This window comes from Pseudophryne corroboree, chromosome 1, assembly GCF_028390025.1.
Source record: "Pseudophryne corroboree isolate aPseCor3 chromosome 1, aPseCor3.hap2, whole genome shotgun sequence".
NCBI classification, from domain to species: Eukaryota; Metazoa; Chordata; class Amphibia; order Anura; family Myobatrachidae; genus Pseudophryne; species Pseudophryne corroboree.
The window spans coordinates 632,468,099-632,487,001 of NC_086444.1; the positions used below are offsets into that span (position 1 = coordinate 632,468,099).

General features: G+C 46.5%; 1 protein-coding gene across 1 annotated transcript; it reads right to left on the bottom strand.

Annotated features, from left to right (window-relative positions):
• Positions 1-1,900: 1,900 nt before the first annotated feature.
• NR2C2AP (nuclear receptor 2C2 associated protein) lies at positions 1,901-7,252 on the bottom strand. The gene is made up of 5 exons (XM_063914562.1): positions 7,138-7,252; positions 6,948-7,038; positions 6,588-6,693; positions 6,405-6,473; positions 1,901-2,557 (listed from the first exon to the last, which is right to left on the bottom strand). The coding sequence occupies exons 1-5, from the start codon at positions 7,173-7,175 to the stop codon at positions 2,442-2,444; spliced, it is 420 nt and encodes a 139-aa protein (XP_063770632.1). The 5' UTR covers positions 7,176-7,252; the 3' UTR covers positions 1,901-2,441.
• Positions 7,253-18,903: the final 11,651 nt, after the last annotated feature.

Here is an 18,903-nt window from a genome sequence, read left to right on the forward strand (position 1 = left end):
TGTCGACCTATTGTCCCTGTAGACCTAATGCATGTTGCCCTTCCATGGTCGACCCAATGACCCATACCCTAATAAAGTGGATCTTAAATGGACCTAAAGTTTCCTTCTGCTGGCTATGGAGTCAGCTAGAAGAGTATCAGATTTAGGGACATTATCATGTCGTTCCCCATTTCTGATTTTTTATCCAGATAAAGCAGTTCTCAGAACTAGATCTGGATATATTCCGAAGGTGGTGTCTAAATTCCACCTTAATGAAGAAATTGTAGTCCCGGCTCTCCAGGTACCGGGCCTTTCTGTGGGAGATGCATCGGTGGACGTGGTCCGTGCATCTACGTCGATCGTGCCAGTGACAGATTCTCTTTTCATTCTCTACGGTTTTCACAAGAGAGGATGGTTTGCTGATAAGCAGACACTGGCAAGATGGCTTCGGGCGACGATTTCAGAAGCATATTCTCAAGCAGATCTCCCTGTTCCGGCTAATGTCTTCTGCTCACTCTACTCGTACGGTAGGTCCATCATGGGCAGCACAACGTGGTGCTTCAGCAGAATAGATATGTAAGGCAGCCACATGGTCTTCCATTAACACATTCATTAGACATTATGCCATGGATACCTTTGCCTCTCATGACGCTGAATTTGGGCGAAGGATTCTCCTGTCCAATCAGGAGCATCCCCACCACTAAATTGCTTTGGGAAATCCCATTGTTATCCTGTGGATAACCTGTGGACCCTGCCGGAGAAATATACGTTATGGTAAGAACATACCGTTGATAACGGTATTTCTCCTAAGTCCACAGGGATACCACCCTGATGCACCTGATTTGAGGATCCTTTTACTCACTAACCTCTTCCTTCTTGTACGGAAGGGTGTGCATGTGTGTTCTTCTCGCCTGATTAGGGCTATCTAATACCCCTTTTCCACTTGTAGCACAGGTTGCAGCCGGGAGCCTGACACGGCTGCAACCCGTGCTAGAGCCCCCTTCTACACTAGAGCTCACCAACCCGGCATATTGCCGGGTTGGTGACGCTGCTGCTGACACGGCAGGGGCGGCGCTGGGAGATCACATGATCTCCCTGCTCCGCCCTTCCATACACTATGAACAGGAGCCGTGTCGCATCGCATCGACACAGCTTCCATTTACACTATACAGCTTACCGGGTTGAACATGTGTTCAACCCGGCAAGCTACCCGGGTAGGATTCCCGGATCTCCTGATCCAGGAATTTGCAGGGGGGCCGTTTCCACTAGGAAAAAACACGGGTAAATGCGCACGCCCATGTATTTACCCGTGTTTTTAGAGCTAGTGGAAAAGGGGTATATGATGCTCCTGCCTTGAGCTTTGGAATACAACTGATTTGCCTGAGCAAGGAGGCGGAGTTATATGGACGGGCCCATTACATGCTGGGAGGCCGGAAAGCTTTGACTGATTGGTGCAAATCTGCTGTCGCGTCATCATATCCCATTGATATCCTGTGAGCTAAGTAGAAATACCGTTATCAACGGTAAGTACTTACCATAACGTAGATTTAATATTTTATCTGTTTAAAATACCAAACAGTGGCCAAGATTTATCAAGCCTTGGAGAGTGATACATTGCACGGTGATAAAGTACCAACCGACCAGTTCCTGTCATTTTTCAAAACTAGCCTGTAACATGACAATTAGGAGCCAATTGGCTGGTACATTATCACCGTGCAATTTATCACTCTCCAAGGCTTGATAAATCTGGGCATATATGAATGTCTCGCTCCTTCCTGAGTGTTACAAAAAGATTAACAATAAAATGGGAACCTGATGAGGACCAAAGAAGCAAACATTTTCATTTTTATATCCAGTTAACTGTTCACTTATGTTGTGTACATACACAATCTGACCACTACCTACTAATAAAGTATCACACTATTGTATAGCTGTTTTTATTTTGTGTTCTAAATCAGAATACTGGTGAAACCCAGCAGTTTATAGTCTTCATTCCAAAAAAAACAATTGTGTATGTGGAGAATACATAGGACTGTGGTCACAACATAAACAGATAAGCTTGATATCTTTTGATTGCCATATACTAGGACGACTCGCATTAGATGCGAGCCGTCCCACGACCCCCCCACCAGCTCCCTGGCGTATCATAGATTGTATGGGGATTTTGCACTGTACGATCTATCATATCGCCGCAATTCAGCAGTGCCGGGACTGACTGACCATATGTGCAGCACATAACCATTCTGTACAAGAGGTATGAGTATGAGAGCCGTGTGTACAGGTCATGCGATAACCAGTCACCATCCACTTTCTTCTGCAACATATCAGCATTATGCCATATTAATTGTACACTGCATCCCATGTAGGTAAACAGCATATGCTATTTACGTACTGCAAAGCTGTTTCTTTTCCTTTCATTAATCTCCAATTTAGCCACTCCATATTCCACGTGAGCAGCTTGCTCACTGCTTGGGGCCGAGCAAATCGAGATGATAAACCACAATCCTTCCAAAGAAATCTGTACTGGTTGGAAAAGTGAGACGCAGCTTTTCAACATCCTGCTCTGTAAAAACAAATCTGTAAGGCAAGAAAGTTAAGGAAGACTACTTATAGTAAGTATATTCTACCTTAACCACTTAATTGGTTTGGTCACATAGGATTCGCCAGCTGCGCTTTAGCTGAAACCATCACATTGGATGAGGCAGTGCTGTCCTGTGGCATCCCCCAACTTTTATAAAGAAGTTTTCCTGACTCACCAGGCCATGATGTATCGATGTCCAATTACACTGTGATGATGATGATGGGGGGTGGGGGGAGGTTGGTGGGTTTACACAACTGGGGATCTATTACCCTTAGGGGGGTAATGCAATAGTCTGTTGCCAATGGTAATTGTATAATGGGGCCTAAGGACATAGGGGGTGGGGATATATTTATTTTGAATAAAATATTTGAATTCATTTTTAGAAATAGTTTTAAACTTTAAAAAAAAAATAATAATTCCAAGGACAGTTTTGTAAAATGAAAAAAAAAAAAAAAAAAGTTAATTTCCATAAGCATATACGTCATCACTGACTCTAGGAACTATTTAGGATCCTACCCACACCAACAACTTTGATATAGTTTTTTGCTATGATTTCTTTAAAATTGAGACTAATAGGCCCTACACACTGGGCGATAATACTGCAAGAAGTGGAGGCACCAGCGATGAACGATGCGCGGCCCCGCACTCGTTCATCACTGGTGCCCTGTCGCCTGTGCATGCAGGCCAATATGGACGATCTCGTCCATATATACCTGCACTTCTATAGAGCCGGGTGATGGGGGGAGTGAAGAAACTGCACTCCCCCCGTCACTGCCCCCCCGCCGCCGGGTCAGCCGTATCCGCCGTCGGGCAGCTCGGCGGCGGGTCGCTCAATGTGTAGGGCCCTTAACTTAAATTTCTAAAGGAATTTTTCTTTACATTTTTCCATGATATAGTGGTTCTGTTTTAGTTTTCAGTTAAAATATACAGAATTAGATAAAACCCATAAAAAAAATTATTTCCCCAATACTTTATCTGAAAAAAGTTGTCTCCTGTGTATTTTGATACTGGGCAGGGAGTAATAGGATGTGAGAACCAGAAAATTAGAGACTTTGTGAGAGTTCTTCTGTTCAACCTGATTTTGCCATGTATATGATGGCCACTTTACTGGCATGATAGCATCAGATACGACCACACAAGGCTGGGCTTTCCCATTTGATGCGACCAGTCAGAAACGCCCACTGGGCGGCTGTGGGAAGAGACCTCCCGGGCCCTGTGCAGCTATGGCTCCTCCTCTAGTGTGTCCCGATCACTGTGGCCACAGTGAATGGGAATCCCGGCATCACCCCCTCTCACCCGGCGGCTGCAGAGAGCAGCCGCCGCCGACGGGATGTCAGCGCTGCTCCCTGTGTATGTAGCCGGCTGCTGCAGACGCTGCCAGGGGAAGCCAGCAATGCATTCCTCAAGCACGGGAGACAGATCATCGGTCTCCCCAGCCACGCTCCGCTGTGCTCTGCATTTGGGGGGAGGAGTAAACTAGTAATAGGATACTGGGGGTGTGGAGGAAATACTAATAAAGTGGTGTGGGAGATCCGGCGGCGGCATATTGGCGGCGTGTCGGGATACCGGCGGCGACATCCTGACCACAGGAAGGGGGGGGTTGCAAAAAAAACGGGAGTGGAAAGTGATTTTATAATGGAGCAAATGTACACGGCTGCTGTGAGACACCCACTAATCATATTTAAGGGGGAAAAATATACACTGCTCAAAAAAATAAAGGGAACACTAAAATAATACATCCTAGATCTGAATGAATGAAATATTCTTATTAAATACTTTGTTCTTTACATAGTTGAATGTGCTGACAACAAAATTACACAAAAATTATCAATGGAAATCAAATTTATTAACCCATGGAGGTCTGGATTTGGAGTCACCCTCAAAATTAAAGTGAAAAAACACACTACAGGCTGATCCAACTTTGATGTAATGTCCTTAAAACAAGTCAAAATGAGGCTCAGTAGTGTGTGTGGCCTCCACGTGCCTGTATGACCTCCCTACAACGCCTGGGCATGCTCCTGATGAGGTGGTGGATGATCTCCTCCTAGACCTGGACTAAAGCATCCGCCAACTCCTGGACAGTCTGTGGTGCAACGTGGCGTTGGTGGATGGAGCGAGACATGATGTTTCAGATGTGCTCAATTGGATTCAGGTCTGGGGAACGGGCGGGACAGTCCATAGCATCAATGCCTTCATCTTGCAGGAACTGCTGACACACTCCAGCCACATGAGGTCTAGAATTGTCTTGCATTAGGAGGAATCCAGGGCCAACCGCACCAGCATATGGTCTCACAAGGGGTCTGAGGATCTCATCTCGGTACCTAATGGCAGTCAGGCTACCTCTGGCGAGCACATGGAGGGCTGTGCGGCCCCCCAAAGAAATTCCACACCACACCATTACTGACCCACTGCCAAACCGGTCATACTGGAGGATGTTGCAGGCAGCAGAACGTTCTCCATGGCATCTCCAGACTCTGTCACGTCTGTCACATGTGCTCAGTGAGAACCTGCTTTCATCTGTGAAGAGAACAGGGCGCCAGTGGTGAATTTTCCAATCTTGGTGTTCTCTGGCAAATGCCAAACGTCCTGCACGGTGTTGGGCTGTAAGCACAACCCCCACCTGTGGACGTCGGGCCCTCATACCACCCTCATGGAGTCTGTTTCTGATCGTTTGAGTAGACACATGCACATTTGTGGCTTGCTGGAGGTCATTTTGCAGGGCTCTGGCAGTGCTCCTCCTGTTCCTCCTTGCACAAAGGCGGAGGTAGCAGTCCTGCTGCTGGGTTGTTGCCCTCCTACGGCCTCCTCCACGTCTCTTGATGTACTGGCCTGTCTCCTGGTAGCACCTCCATGCTCTGGACACTACGCTGACAGACACAGCAAACCTTCTTCCACAGCTCGCATTGATGTGCCATCCTGGATGAGCTGCACTACCTGAGCCACTTGTGTGGGTTGTAGGGAGGCTCATTTTGACTTGTTTTAAGGACATTACATCAAAGTTGGATCAGCCTATAGTGTGTTTTTCCACTTTAATTTTGAGGGTGACTCCAAATCCAGACCTCCATGGGTTAATAAATTTGATTTCCATTGATAATTTTTGTGTGATTTTGTTGTCAGCACATTCAACTATGTAAAGAACAAAGTATAAGAATAAGAAAGTATAAGAATATAAGAATATTAATATAAGAAAGAATAAGAAAGTATAAGAATATTTCATTCATTCAGATCTAGGATGTGTTATTTTAGTGTTCCCTTTATTTTTTTGAGCAGTGTGTGTATATATATATATATATATATATATATATATATATATATATATATACACATATTCATACTATAATAATTGTCAGTAAAGTGGTAAAAAAATAAAAACAGAAGAACTCTCATAAAATCTCTCACTTTCTGATTCTCAAAGTACCTTTTTTTTGGCCACTCATGTGCTTATCCTTTTCCTACTTTAATAATCTTCAACTGCACCAAATCCAGCAGTCTTCTGCCACCTTATACTTATTCCAGTGTCATCTGCTGATGTTTATTTACCCTGTACTTGTCCTATATTGTCGTCAACTGTAAGTTGCTGTTTTCCTACTTGATTATGTGCATATGTACTCTGTAATTGGGCGCTGCGGAACCCTTGTGGCGCCATATAAATAAAGGATAATAATAATAATAATAATAATAATAATAATAAAAGGAGTAGCATACCGAACATATGATGAACAGTGGCAAGGTAAAAAGCCCACGAGTTTGCAAAACATTGGGATACAGGAGAGAAGACAGATGTGTCAATAGCGTAAATACATTATAGTATAAGAAGTCTACAACTGCCATGCCAAAAGGGATATCTGAAGGGCGTTAATATCTTCTGGATAAAACTCAGCTATTTTCTCCAATTCTCCATCTTTGAGGCATCCTGCAAATAAAGATAACCAATAAAAATATGATCGACAATTAAGATATCCCTGCAGTTGTTCCAATCCTACATTAAATGCTCTGCTACTGCCAAATGGTTCATAATTGTAATCACCTTCTAGTATACAGCTTCTACTTGAAAATCCACCTTGGAACTGAATGTGGATCTCGGAGACACAGAATTTCTGGGGGAATTCTAGTGCAATCCACTGAGATGATCCCTGAAATAAAGTCACAATCAGCAAGCTACAGTATGTATTCTGCTGATAAATATAGAAAAGTGTCAGATACTGTGATTAGAATTGTATCACCAGATAAGCCAGGGACTAGAAGCATGGTGCCAAGCAAGGGGAGTGGGGCAGATAATAAAATATTCTAATCAATGATCACATAAATAACATGGTGTTAACATCTCTGACCTACTACAAGAGCAGCTGCAGTCTATTACATAACTATAGGCCTGACATGATTGTACCTGATCAGAGTTCCAGCAGGTCTCATCCTTGTGGTCAAAGAGGAACTGTTTGCCGAACTGTTTGACATCTCGATGCAGTACAGAGCTCACCCTGTGCAGTGAACGTCAGATGTATTACGAATCGTTTGATAACTTAATAATGCAGACGGATACCAATAGGTATAATAAAATCACAGAAGTACAGCCTCACCTGCTCACGGTTCCCGCACACAGCACTGACTCCACCATGCTGCTGCCGGACAGACACTACACGAGCACAGGAACATACTGTGTGAAGACTGATGCCGTAAAGCATGACACGCATTCCATAGTGTATCGTAAAGTAGTGTAATTTGCATTCCAAGCCTCATGCTGAGCGTCATTTGCATGTGTAACCTTTCATTGGTTGTTACAGCCCCATTCATCTTTGCTAGTTGTAGATAATATTCTGCATGCAGCCAGCAGAGGGCAGCAGAGTCACGCAATTTGTTACTGAGCCACTTTTTCAGGCAAGAAAACTGCATTAGCTCTATGAATATGTGGGTAGTCGGCGGCTTCCATATGACCGCGGCCGGGTATCGTAGAACAAAGGGCATTAGTTGGAAAGAAGATTTAAGATTTTTAGCAGGTGCCCTTTCCTGAACGAATTTTTTTCTGCAGGTGACCGTTTTACTTACTGAGGAACAGTATACTAACGGAAGAGTATTTACTAAAAATGATGTATACAATCCCAAGGAAGCCGTTGCTCTCCAAGCAGCGGTGACTTTATCAAGGAAGAGTTCCTTTCCCTGGGTGGACACTGTATTCTTCAGCAATACTTAATTACTGTACACCAGTGCCGTAACTAGGCATTTTAGCGTTGTGTGCAAGAAACGGCATTGGCGCCCCTCCACCTTATGTAAAATATGTGCAGTTCGCGCAGTAGGCGCGTGCAAAAAAAATTAGGGACGTGGCTTCATGGGGAAAGGGTGTGGCCACAAAATAATACCAATTCATACTACAGTGCACAGTAGTTTCCATTATTCAAATTACACCACACAGTAGCGCCACTACACCAGGTAGAGCCCCTTTCTCATACGTCCTAGAGGATGCTTCAAGAACCATGGGGTATAGACGGGAGCCGCAGGAGACATGGGTACACTATAAGACTTTGAATGGGTGTGAACTGGCTTCTCCCTCTATGCCCCTCCTCCAGACTCAGTTAGATTCTGTGCCCAGTGAGACTGGATGCACACTGAGGAGCTCTCCAGAGTTTCTCAGAAAAAAGAGTTAGGTTTATTATTTTCAGGGAGACCTGCTGGCAACAGGCTCCCTGCATCGTGGGACTGAGGGGAGAGAAGCAGACCTACTTCTCTGAGTTCAAAGGCTCTGCTTCTTAGGCTACTGGACATCATTAGCTCCAGAGTGTTCGATCACTTGGTGCGCCTCGCTGCTTGTTCCCGGAGCCGCGCCGTCACCCCCCTCACAGAGCCAGAAGACAGAAGCCAGGTGAGTATAGGAAGATCAGAAGACTTCATTGTCGGCAGAAGACGGCGTTTGAGGTACCGCGCAGCGGTCGCGCTGCGCGCCATGCTCCCACATATTAATGGCACTGCAGGGTGCAGGGCGCAGGGGGGGCGCCTTGGGCAGCATTGGACCCTCAAATGGCACTGGCTGAAGTAAAAACAGTGCCTAGGCACTAGTTACGGGACCCCCGCCAGTATAAATATGTAATTTAAGCGGGACTGAAGCGCGCCGTGAAGGGGGCGTGGCTTATCCCTCACAGCTCTAACCAGCGCCATTTTCTCTTCACAGAAGCTGCAGAGACGCTGAGTCTGGCCTCTCACACTACTGTACAAGTAACAGGGTGCAAAATGGGGGGGGGACACAAGTGATTTGGTGCTAATTATTTATATATATATATATATATATATATATATATATATAAAACGCTAACAGGTCTGGCCAGTCTTTTTACTCGCTTCAGTGCCGGGACAGGCACTGGGTTGTGAGCTGGCAGAACTCCCTCTGTGTCTCTCTTACAGGCTTTGTTGTGGGTCTGTCTCCTATAGCCCCAGTGTGGTTGTGAGTGTCGGTACGTGTGTGTCGACATGTCTGAGGCTGAGTGCTCTTCCCAGAAGGAGGCTGGAGTGGGGACAGAAAATACTGTGAGTGACCGTGTCGGCATCACCGACGGATGATTGGGTAAATATGTTGAGTGTTTTAAATGCAAATGTGACTCGGTTGACTAAGAGATTTGATAGATCTGAGTCCAAGAACCAGACATGGAGGAAATCCATGGATGATGCTTTGTCACAAGCTCAGACCCCTTCGAGGTCACAGAAACGTGTATTTACCCAGATAGCTGATACAGATACCGACACGGACTCTGATTCCAGTGTCGACTATAGTGATGCCAGGTTAAATCCAAAACTGGCTAAGAGCATTCAGTACATAATTGTGGCAATAAAAGAAGTGTTGCATATAACAGAGGACCCTGCTGTCCCTGATACAAGGGTCTGTATGTATAAAGGAAAGAAACCTGAGGTAATGTTTCCTCCGTCTCATGAACTGAACGCGCTTTTTGAAAAGGCTTGGGAAAATCCTGACAAGAAGATACAGGTTCCTAAAAGAATTCCAGTGGCATATCCGTTTCCATTTGGGGACAGGGAAAAGTGGGAGTCAACCCCCACGGTAGACAAAGCTTTATCGCGTCTATCCAAAAAGGTGGCACTTCAGTCTCATGACACGGCAGCCCTAAAAGATCCTGCGAATCGTAAGCAGGAAAATACACTAAAATCCATTTATGTCACTACAGGGGCGCTACTCAGGCCTGCCGTTGCTTCGGCATGGGTGAGTAGCGCTATTGAAAAGTGGGCAGATAACTTGTCATCTGAGATAGATTCCCTAGACAGGGATAGCGTGCTTTTGACTCTGGGTCATATCAGGGACGCTGCAGCATATTTAAAAGAAGCTGTAAGGGATATTGGCCTTTTGGGATCAAGGGCCAATGCCATGGCGGTCTCAGCAAGGAGAGCATTGTGGATTCATCAATGGAATTCTGACGCTGACTCTAAGAAGGCGATGAAGTTGTTACCGTTTAACGGTAGTGTCCTGTTTGGTGACGGCCTCACTGACCTGGTGTCTACGGCTACCGCGGGTACGTTGTCATTTTTACCTTATGTTCCTGCACAACAAAAGAAAACGCCTCACTATCAGATGCAGTCCTTTCGGCCCAATAAATTCAAAAAAGGACGAGGGTCCTGCTTCCTTGCTGCGAGGGGAAGGGGAAAAAGGTCACAGGCTGTGGCAAGTTCCCAAGAGCAGAAGTCCTCTCCGGCTTCTACCAAATCATGCATGACGCTGGGGCTCCTCGGCGGGAGTCCGCACCGGTGGGGGCACGTCTCAGACTTTTCAGTCAGGTCTGGGTGCACTCGGACCTGGATCCTTGGATAGTAGAATTAGTAACCCAAGGATACAGATTAGAGTTTAAAGACGTGCTCCCTCACCGATTTCTCAAATCGGCCTTGCCAGCTTCTCTTATAGAAAGGGAGGTAGTATGCGCTGCAAGACTAAAGTTGTGTCAAAATCAAGTAATTGTCACGGTACCCCCGTCACAACAGGGGGAATGCTTTTATTAGAGCCTGTTCGTGGTCCCGAAGCCGGATGGCTCAGTCAGACCGTTTCTGAACCTAAAATCCCTCAATTTCTTTCTAAAAAAATTCTAATTCAAGATGGAATCTCTCCGAGCAGTGATCTCCAGTCTGGAGGAGGGGGATTTTATGGTGTCGGTCGACATAAAGGATGCCTACTTGCATGTCCCCATATATCCTCCACATCAGGCTTACCTGAGGTTTGCTGTTCAGGATTGTCATTACCAATTTCAGACGTTGCCGTTTGGTCTGTCCACGGCTCCGAGGATTTTCACCAAAGTAATGGCGGAAATGATGGTTCTCCTGCGCAAGCAGGGAATCACAATTATCCCGTACTTGGACGATCTCCTCATAAAGGCGAGATCCAAGGAGCAATTGCTGAAAAATGTTGCCCTTTCACTGACAATTCTGCAACAACATGGTTGGCTCCTAAATTTGCCAAAATCACAGTTGAATCCGACGACACGGCTGTCGTTCCTGGGTATGATTCTGGATACAGAATTGCAGAGAGTTTTTCTTCCAGTGGAGAAGGCTCTGGAAATACAGAACATGGTAAAACAGATTCTGAAACCAGCAAAGGTGTCAGTTTTTCAATGCACTTGGTTGCTGGGGAAGATGGTGGCAGCCTACGAGGCCATTCCGTATGGCAGGTTCCATGCCAGGGTGTTTCAGTGGGACCTGTTGGACAAGTGGTCCGGGTCTCACCTAGACATGCACTGGAAAATAATTCTATCTCCCAGGACCAGAATCTCCCTTCTGTGGTGGCTGCCCAGTACTCACCTTCTGGAGGGACGCAGGTTCGGGATTCAGGATTGGATCCTGGTGACCACAGATGCAAGCCTCCGAGGCTGGGGAGCAGTCACACAGGGAAGAAATTTTCAGGGAAAGTGGTCAAGCCAGGAAGCTTGTCTACACATAAACATTCTGGAATTAAGGGCCATTTACAACTGCATTCTGCAAGCAGAACATTTTCTTCGAGGTCTGCCTGTCTTGATTCAGTCAGACAACGTGACAGCAGTGGCGTACATAAACCGCCAGGGCGGAACAAGGAGCAGAACGGCGATGGCCGAGGCCACGAAGATTCTTCACTGAGCAGAAAGACATGCCAGCGCTCTGTCAGCAGTCTTCATTCCAGGAGTGGACAACTGGGAAGCAGACTTCCTCAGCAGACACGATCTCCATCCAGGAGAGTGGGGTCTTCATCAAGAGGTCTTTGCAGAAGTGACAAGTCGTTGGGGAATTCCTCAAATAGACATGATGGCGTCCCGCCTCAACAAGAAACTTCAGAGATATTGTCCCAGGTCAAGGGACCCTCAAGCGATAGCAGTGGACGCCCTAGTGACACCGTGGGTGTTTTGTCGGTATATGTGTTCCCTCCACTTCCACTCATTCCAAAGGTGATAAAAATTATAAGAAGAACAAGGGTTCAGGCGATACTCATTGTTCCGGATTGGCCAAGAAGGGCCTGGTATCCAGATCTTCGGGAGTTGCTCATAGAAGATCCCTGGCCTCTTCCTCTTCGGGAGGACCTGTTGCAACAGGGGCCGTGCGTGTATCAAGACTTGCTGCGGCTGCGTTTGACGGTGTGGGGGTTGAACGCCAAATCCTAGCCCGAAAGGGTATTCCCAGTGAAGTCATTCCCACACTTCTTCAGGCTAGAAAAGAAGTAACGGCAAAAGCATTACCACCGTATTTGGAGAAAATATGTGTCTTGGTGTGAATCCAAGAAGTCTCCTACGGAAGAATTTCACCTAGGGCGTTTGCTCCATTTTTTGCAAGCAGTTGTGGATGCGGGCCTAAAGTTAGGCTCCATTAAAGTACAGATTTCGGCCTTGTTGATCTTTTTTCAGAAAGAATTGGCCTCCCTTCCAGAAGTTCAGACCTTTGTGAAAGGCGTGCTACACATCCAACCTCCATTTGTGCCTCCTGTGGCACTGTGGGATCTTAATGTGGTGTTGCAGTTTCTGCAATCACATTGGTTTGAACCTTTGCACAAGGTTGAGTTAAATTCCTTACTTGGAAAGTAGTCAAGTTGATGGCCTTGGCGTCCGCAAGGCGGGTGTCTGAGTTGGCGGCTTTGTCTCACAAAAGCCCCTATTTAATCTTCCATGCTGATAGAGCGGAGTTGAGAACTCGTCAGCAATTTCTACCAAAAGTGGTTTCATCATTTCACGTTAACCAGCCTATTGTGGTGCCAGTGGCTACTGACACCTTAGCAGAATCAAAGTCTCTCGATGTGGTCAGAGCTTTGAAGATCTATGTCGCCAGAATGGCTCAGATTTGGAATACAGAGGCTTTGTTTGTCCTGTGGGCTCCCAACAAGATTGGGGCTCCTGCTTCTAAGCAGACTATTGCGCGCTGGATTTGTAATACGATTCAGCAGGCTCATTCTACGGCAGGATTGCCGTTACCGAAATCGGTGAAAGCCCATTCTACCAGAAAGGTGGGCTCATCCTGGGCGGCTGCCAGAGGGGTCTCGGCGTTACAACTTTGCCGAGCTGCTACTTGGTCGGGCTCAAATACCTTTGCGAAGTTTTACAAGTTTGATACCCTGGCTGAGGAGGACCTCTTGTTTGGTCAGTCGGTGCTGCAGAGTCATCCGCACTCTCCCGCCCGTTCTAGAGCTTTGGTATAAATCCCATGGTCAGGGGCGGATTGGGAACAAAAAGCGGCCCTGGAAAAATTTGTACTAGTGGCCCCACATGGGCAGCACCAGAGGTGTAGGGTCTGGCCATGGGCAATGGCAGCAGCACCCTCCCCCCAATACTTTCTAGATAGTGGGCATGTCCAGCATCAAGGGGGAAGTTAAAAGGAAATAAAATAAAATATTATGAGCACATTATATGATACACCTTTAGAATTTAGGAAACTATATAATTCTTTAGAAAGATATATTTTCTTGCTTATTACACCAACCGCGTATCCCAATCACTAGATCATCTGCAATCACAGGCTAAGTGGCAAAGAAATTTTCATATATGCAAATTATTTTGCATCTTATTCATTATGTCTATAAATAGGACCACATGTCCTCAAACAAAACAGGCCCCACGGGTGCGTCGGCCCTCCGGGGATCTTCCCTGTAAGCCCTATGGCCAATCCACCTCTGCCCATGGTTCTTGAAGCATCCCCAGCATCTTTTAGGACGTATGAGAAAATAGGATTTTAATACCTACCGGTAAATCCTTTCAGTCCGTAGAGGATGCTGGGCGCCCGTCCCAGTGCGGGCTGTATCTGCAGTTTGGTTATAGTTACGCTCATGTTGCGTTGAGTTCAGTCAATCTGTGACTGTTGGTCATGCCGTTGCATGCGTTGTTGTTGAATGCCATGTTGTACGGCGTGTTTGAGGTGTGAGCTGGTATGTATCTCACCTTAGTTTCAAAATTATTAAATAAATCCTTTTCCTCGAAATGTCCATCTCCCTGGGCACAGTTCCTATAACTGGAGTCTGGAGGAGGGGCATAGAGGGAGGAGCCAGTTCACACCCATTCAAAGTCTTATAGTGTGCCCATGTCTCCTGCGGATCCCGTCTATACCCCATGGTTCTTGAAGCATTACGGCAGACGGCGTCCCCCTTTTTACACATTACGGCAGACGGCGTCCCCCTTTTTACACATTACGGCAGACGGCGTCCCCCTTCTTACACATTACGGCAGACGGCGTCCCCCTTCTTACACATTACGGCAGACGGCGTCCCCCTTCTTACACATTACGGCAGACTGTGTCCCCTTCTTACACATTACGGCAGACTTTGTCCCCTTCTTACACATTACGGCAGACGGCGTCCCCCTTTTTACACATTACGGCAGACGGCGTCCCCCTTTTTACACATTACGGCAGATGGCGTCCCCCTTTTTACACATTACGGCAGACGGCGTCCCCCTTTTTACACATTACGGCAGACGGCGTCCCCCTTCTTACACATTACGGAAGACTGTGTCCCCTTCTTACACATTACGGAAGATGGCCTGTCAGACCTCCCTGTGTACACCAAATGAGGAATCGTGGGTACGGGCTTGGTTCTTACACTTACCGCCGGGGGTGCGTTCCGCGCGCCTGTGCCGGCTCAGCTTCCGTTCCCAAGTCCTCCGGTGTCCTTTGATGTCCAGGCCGTCTCGTCTCGGTCCCCGTGGTCGGTCAGCGGCCGCTGCTTTCCTCCTTCCTCCGCCGGGTCCCGTCTGTGACTTCCTGCTTTGCCGCTCACGTGATGTGTCACGTGAGCGGGAGTGTTCAATTAGCCCCTGTTGCTCGGGGATACCTCTCTCCAGCCGGGGAGAGGTGTCTGTAGAATGCAGTGTGTCAGCGGTTCTTCGCTGCATTACGCACGCGCGTCGTTGCATTGCAACGATGCCGCCAGCGACAAATGTGATCACAGCGGTGATCACAAGAAGATGGACAGGCGGGAGGCATTCCGGGGCGGATCCTCACCGTTTCCAGCCGTTTTCGGGGGGTGGTAAGAAAAATGCAGGCGTGTCCAGGCGCACGGAGAGCGGATGTCTGACGTCAAAGCCGGGACCTGTATCGCTGGATCCGTCGCACAGGGTAAGTTTGTCCAGGGCTAGTCTTGTTTTGTGTGAAACTTTTTTAGCATAGCAGGGCTGCACAAGTGAACGCAGCCCTGCTATGCTAAAATACACTCCCTCATAGGCGGAGATTAGTTGATCACACCAGCAGCAAAAAGTTGCTTGGTGCGATCAACTCGGAATGAGGGCCCATGTGCACTGCAGGTGGGGCAGATGTAACATGTGCAGAGAGTGTTAGATATGGGTGGGTTATTTTGTTTCTGTGCAGGGTAAATACTGGCTGTTTTATTTTTACACTGCAATTTAGATTTCAGTTTGAACACACCCCACCCAAATCTAACTCTCTCTGCACATGTTATATATGCCCCCCCTGAAGTGCACTTGGGGGGGTTATTTCGACTCGTTTGCACGCTGCTGTTTTTCGCAGCGGTGCGAACGGGTCGGTTCTGCACATGCACGGTCGGCCACAATGCGCAGCCGCATCGTTGCCCAACGACAAAAAGAGCAAAGAAAGCGATCACTACCGCGATCACAAGAAGATTGACAGCAGGAAGGCGTTCCGGGGCGGCAACTCACCGTTTTCTGGGAGTGGTGAGTCCAACGTAGGTGTTTGCAGGGCGGGTGTCTGACGTCAGTTCCGGGACCGGACAGGCTGAAGACATCGCAGCGGCTGAGTAAGTTGAAAGCTACTCAGAAACTGCACAAAATGTTTTTGCATAGCACGGCTGCACAAGAGTTTGCAGCTTTGCTATGCAAAAAAGCCCTCCCCCATAGGCGGCGTCTCGTTGATCGCACAGGCAGCAAAAAGTTGCTACTTGCGATCAACTCGGAATGACCCCCATGGTTTTGCCCAACTGCTAACAAATTTGCTGCTGCAATCAACTCTGAATTAGGCCCTAAGTGCAATGTGATCACAATTAGATTGCGATCGCAGTCCTGGGCGGCACTTAGCATGCTGGACAGCCTTGCCCTGTGCCCCCAGCATGCCATCGTCAGAAGTTGTAGTTTTCTTAAACTTAAAGGTCCTAAGTAGACTGATTATAGACTCTGGCATCGTGGTGCACAGGCACTTTTCTCCCAAATAATGGCGTTGACACTATTTTGCCAGTGATTTCTTTACTGCGTGTGCGCCAAGCTTGGCAAAATGGTGCTGGTGTCATTTTCTCAGTGACTACTGCAACACAGTCTAAGAATATATATGTCATACTTATTTCCTTTTCTTCTGGTATATCTTCTGTATTACATTTCTTATAACTTAATAAACACTATGTAAAAACTTAAGGGGCATACACACGAGAAGATAAAAGTGGACAATATGATGATAAAGATGTGCATATCACCCAGTGTGATAAATATAACGATGCACCCTCCAGTAGCTCTTTATCAGCTGAACATGCAGTCCAATTTAGGCTCTATCTTTCATGACTGCATGTACAGGGATGGGAGGGGTGACGTCAATGAACGATATCTTTCACTATATTGTATCATGCTCTATATCGTTCATTCTGCTGCAGGAGACATTTCAAGGGAAATCTTTATCTTTATTGAGGCAAAATCCTTCTAGTGTGTATGCCCTTTTACTTTTTGGCGCCTTCAGGATTCTCTATAAGTTAGGTGTTTTCTGTCTAATTGTTTGTATGTTCACAATGAAATGATAAGTGTATGCACATAGGGGGTATTTCAGATCTGATCACTGCTGTGCGTTTTCGGACAGCGGGCGATCAGGTCATAACTGCGCATGCGTATGCACCGCAATGTGCACGCGCATCGGACAACAACAGCGTGCATCGCCAGTCAGCGTCAGGATGGTGCAAAAATTCAGATCGCACGGGCGTTCTCAAGGTGATTGATAGGAAGAGGCTGTTTGTTCTAGAGATGAGCGGGTTCGGTTTCTCTGAAACCGAACCCGCACGAACTTCATGTTTTTTTTACGGGTCCGAGCAGACTCGGATCCTCCCGCCTTGCTCGGTTAACCCGAGCGCGCCCGAACGTCATCATGACGCTGTCGGATTCTCGCGAGACTCGGATTCTATATAAGGAGCCGCGCGTCGCCGCCATTTTCACACGTGCATTGAGATTGATAGGGAGAGGACGTGGCTGGCGTCCTCTCCATTAGAAATTAGATTAGAAGAGAGAGAGAGATTGTGCAGAGTCAGACAGAGTTTACCACAGTGACCAGTGCAGTTGTTGTTAGTTAACTTTTATTTATTTTAATATAATATATCCGTTCTCTGCTATATCCGTTCTCTGCCTGAAAAAAAACGATACACAGCAGCAGCCAGTCACACAGTGTGACTCAGTCTGTGTGCACTCAGCTCAGCCCAGTGTGCTGCACATCAATGTATAAAAGGCAAAGCTTATAATAATTGTGGGGGAGACTGGGGAGCACTGCAGGTTGTTATAGCAGGAGCCCCCAGGAGTACATAATATTATATTAATTTAAAATTAAACAGTGCACACTTTTGCTGCAGGAGTGCCACTGCCAGTGTGACTAGTGGTGACCAGTGCCTGACCACCAGTATAGTAGTATATTGTTGTATGTATTGTATACTATCTCTTTATCAACCAGTCTATATTAGCAGCAGACACAGTACAGTGCGGTAGTTCACGGCTGTGGCTACCTCTGTGTCGGCAGTCGGAACTCGGCAGGCAGTCCGTCCATCCATAATTGTATTACAATATATACCACCTAACCGTGGTATTTTTTTTTCTTTCTTTATACCGTCGTCATAGTGTCATACTAGTTGTTACGAGTATACTACTATCTCTTTATCAACCAGTGTACAGTGCGGTAGTTCACGGCTGTGGCTACCTCTGTGTCGGCAGTCGGCAGGCAGTCCGTCCATCCATAATTGTATTATTATTATAATATATACCACCTAACCGTGGTTTTTTTTTCATTCTTTATACCGTCATAGTGTCATACTAGTTGTTACGAGTATACTACTATCTCTTTATCAACCAGTGTACAGTGCGGTAGTTCACGGCTGTGGCTACCTCTGTGTCGGCAGTCGGCAGGCAGTCCGTCCATCCATAATTGTATTATTATTATAATATATACCACCTAACCGTGGTTTTTTTTTCATTCTTTATACCGTCGTCATAGTGTCATACTAGTTGTTACGAGTATACTACTATCTCTTTATCAACCAGTGTACAGTGCGGTAGTTCACGGCTGTGGCTACCTCTGTGTCGGCAGTCGGCAGGCAGTCCGTCCATCCATAATTGTATTATTATTATAATATATACCACCTAACCGTGGTTTTTTTTTCATTCTTTATACCGTCGTCATAGTGTCATACTAGTTGTTACGAGTATACTACTATCTCTTTATCAACCAGTGTACAGTGCGGTAGTTCACGGCTGTGGCTACCTCTGTGTCGGCAGTCGGCAGGCAGTCCGTCCATCCATAATTGTATTATTATTATAATATATACCACCTAACTGTGGTATTTTTTTTTCTTTCTTTATACCGTCGTCATAGTGTCATACTAGTTGTTACGAGTATACTACTATCTCTTTATCAACCAGTGTACAGTGCGGTAGTTCACGGCTGTGGCTACCTCTGTGTCGGCAGTCGGCAGGCAGTCCGTCCATCCATAATTGTATTATTATTATAATATATACCACCTAACTGTGGTATTTTTTTTTCTTTCTTTATACCGTCGTCATAGTGTCATACTAGTTGTTACGAGTATACTACTATCTCTTTATCAACCAGTGTACAGTGCGGTAGTTCACGGCTGTGGCTACCTCTGTGTCGGCAGTCGGCAGGCAGTCCGTCCATCCATAATTGTATTATTATTATAATATATACCACCT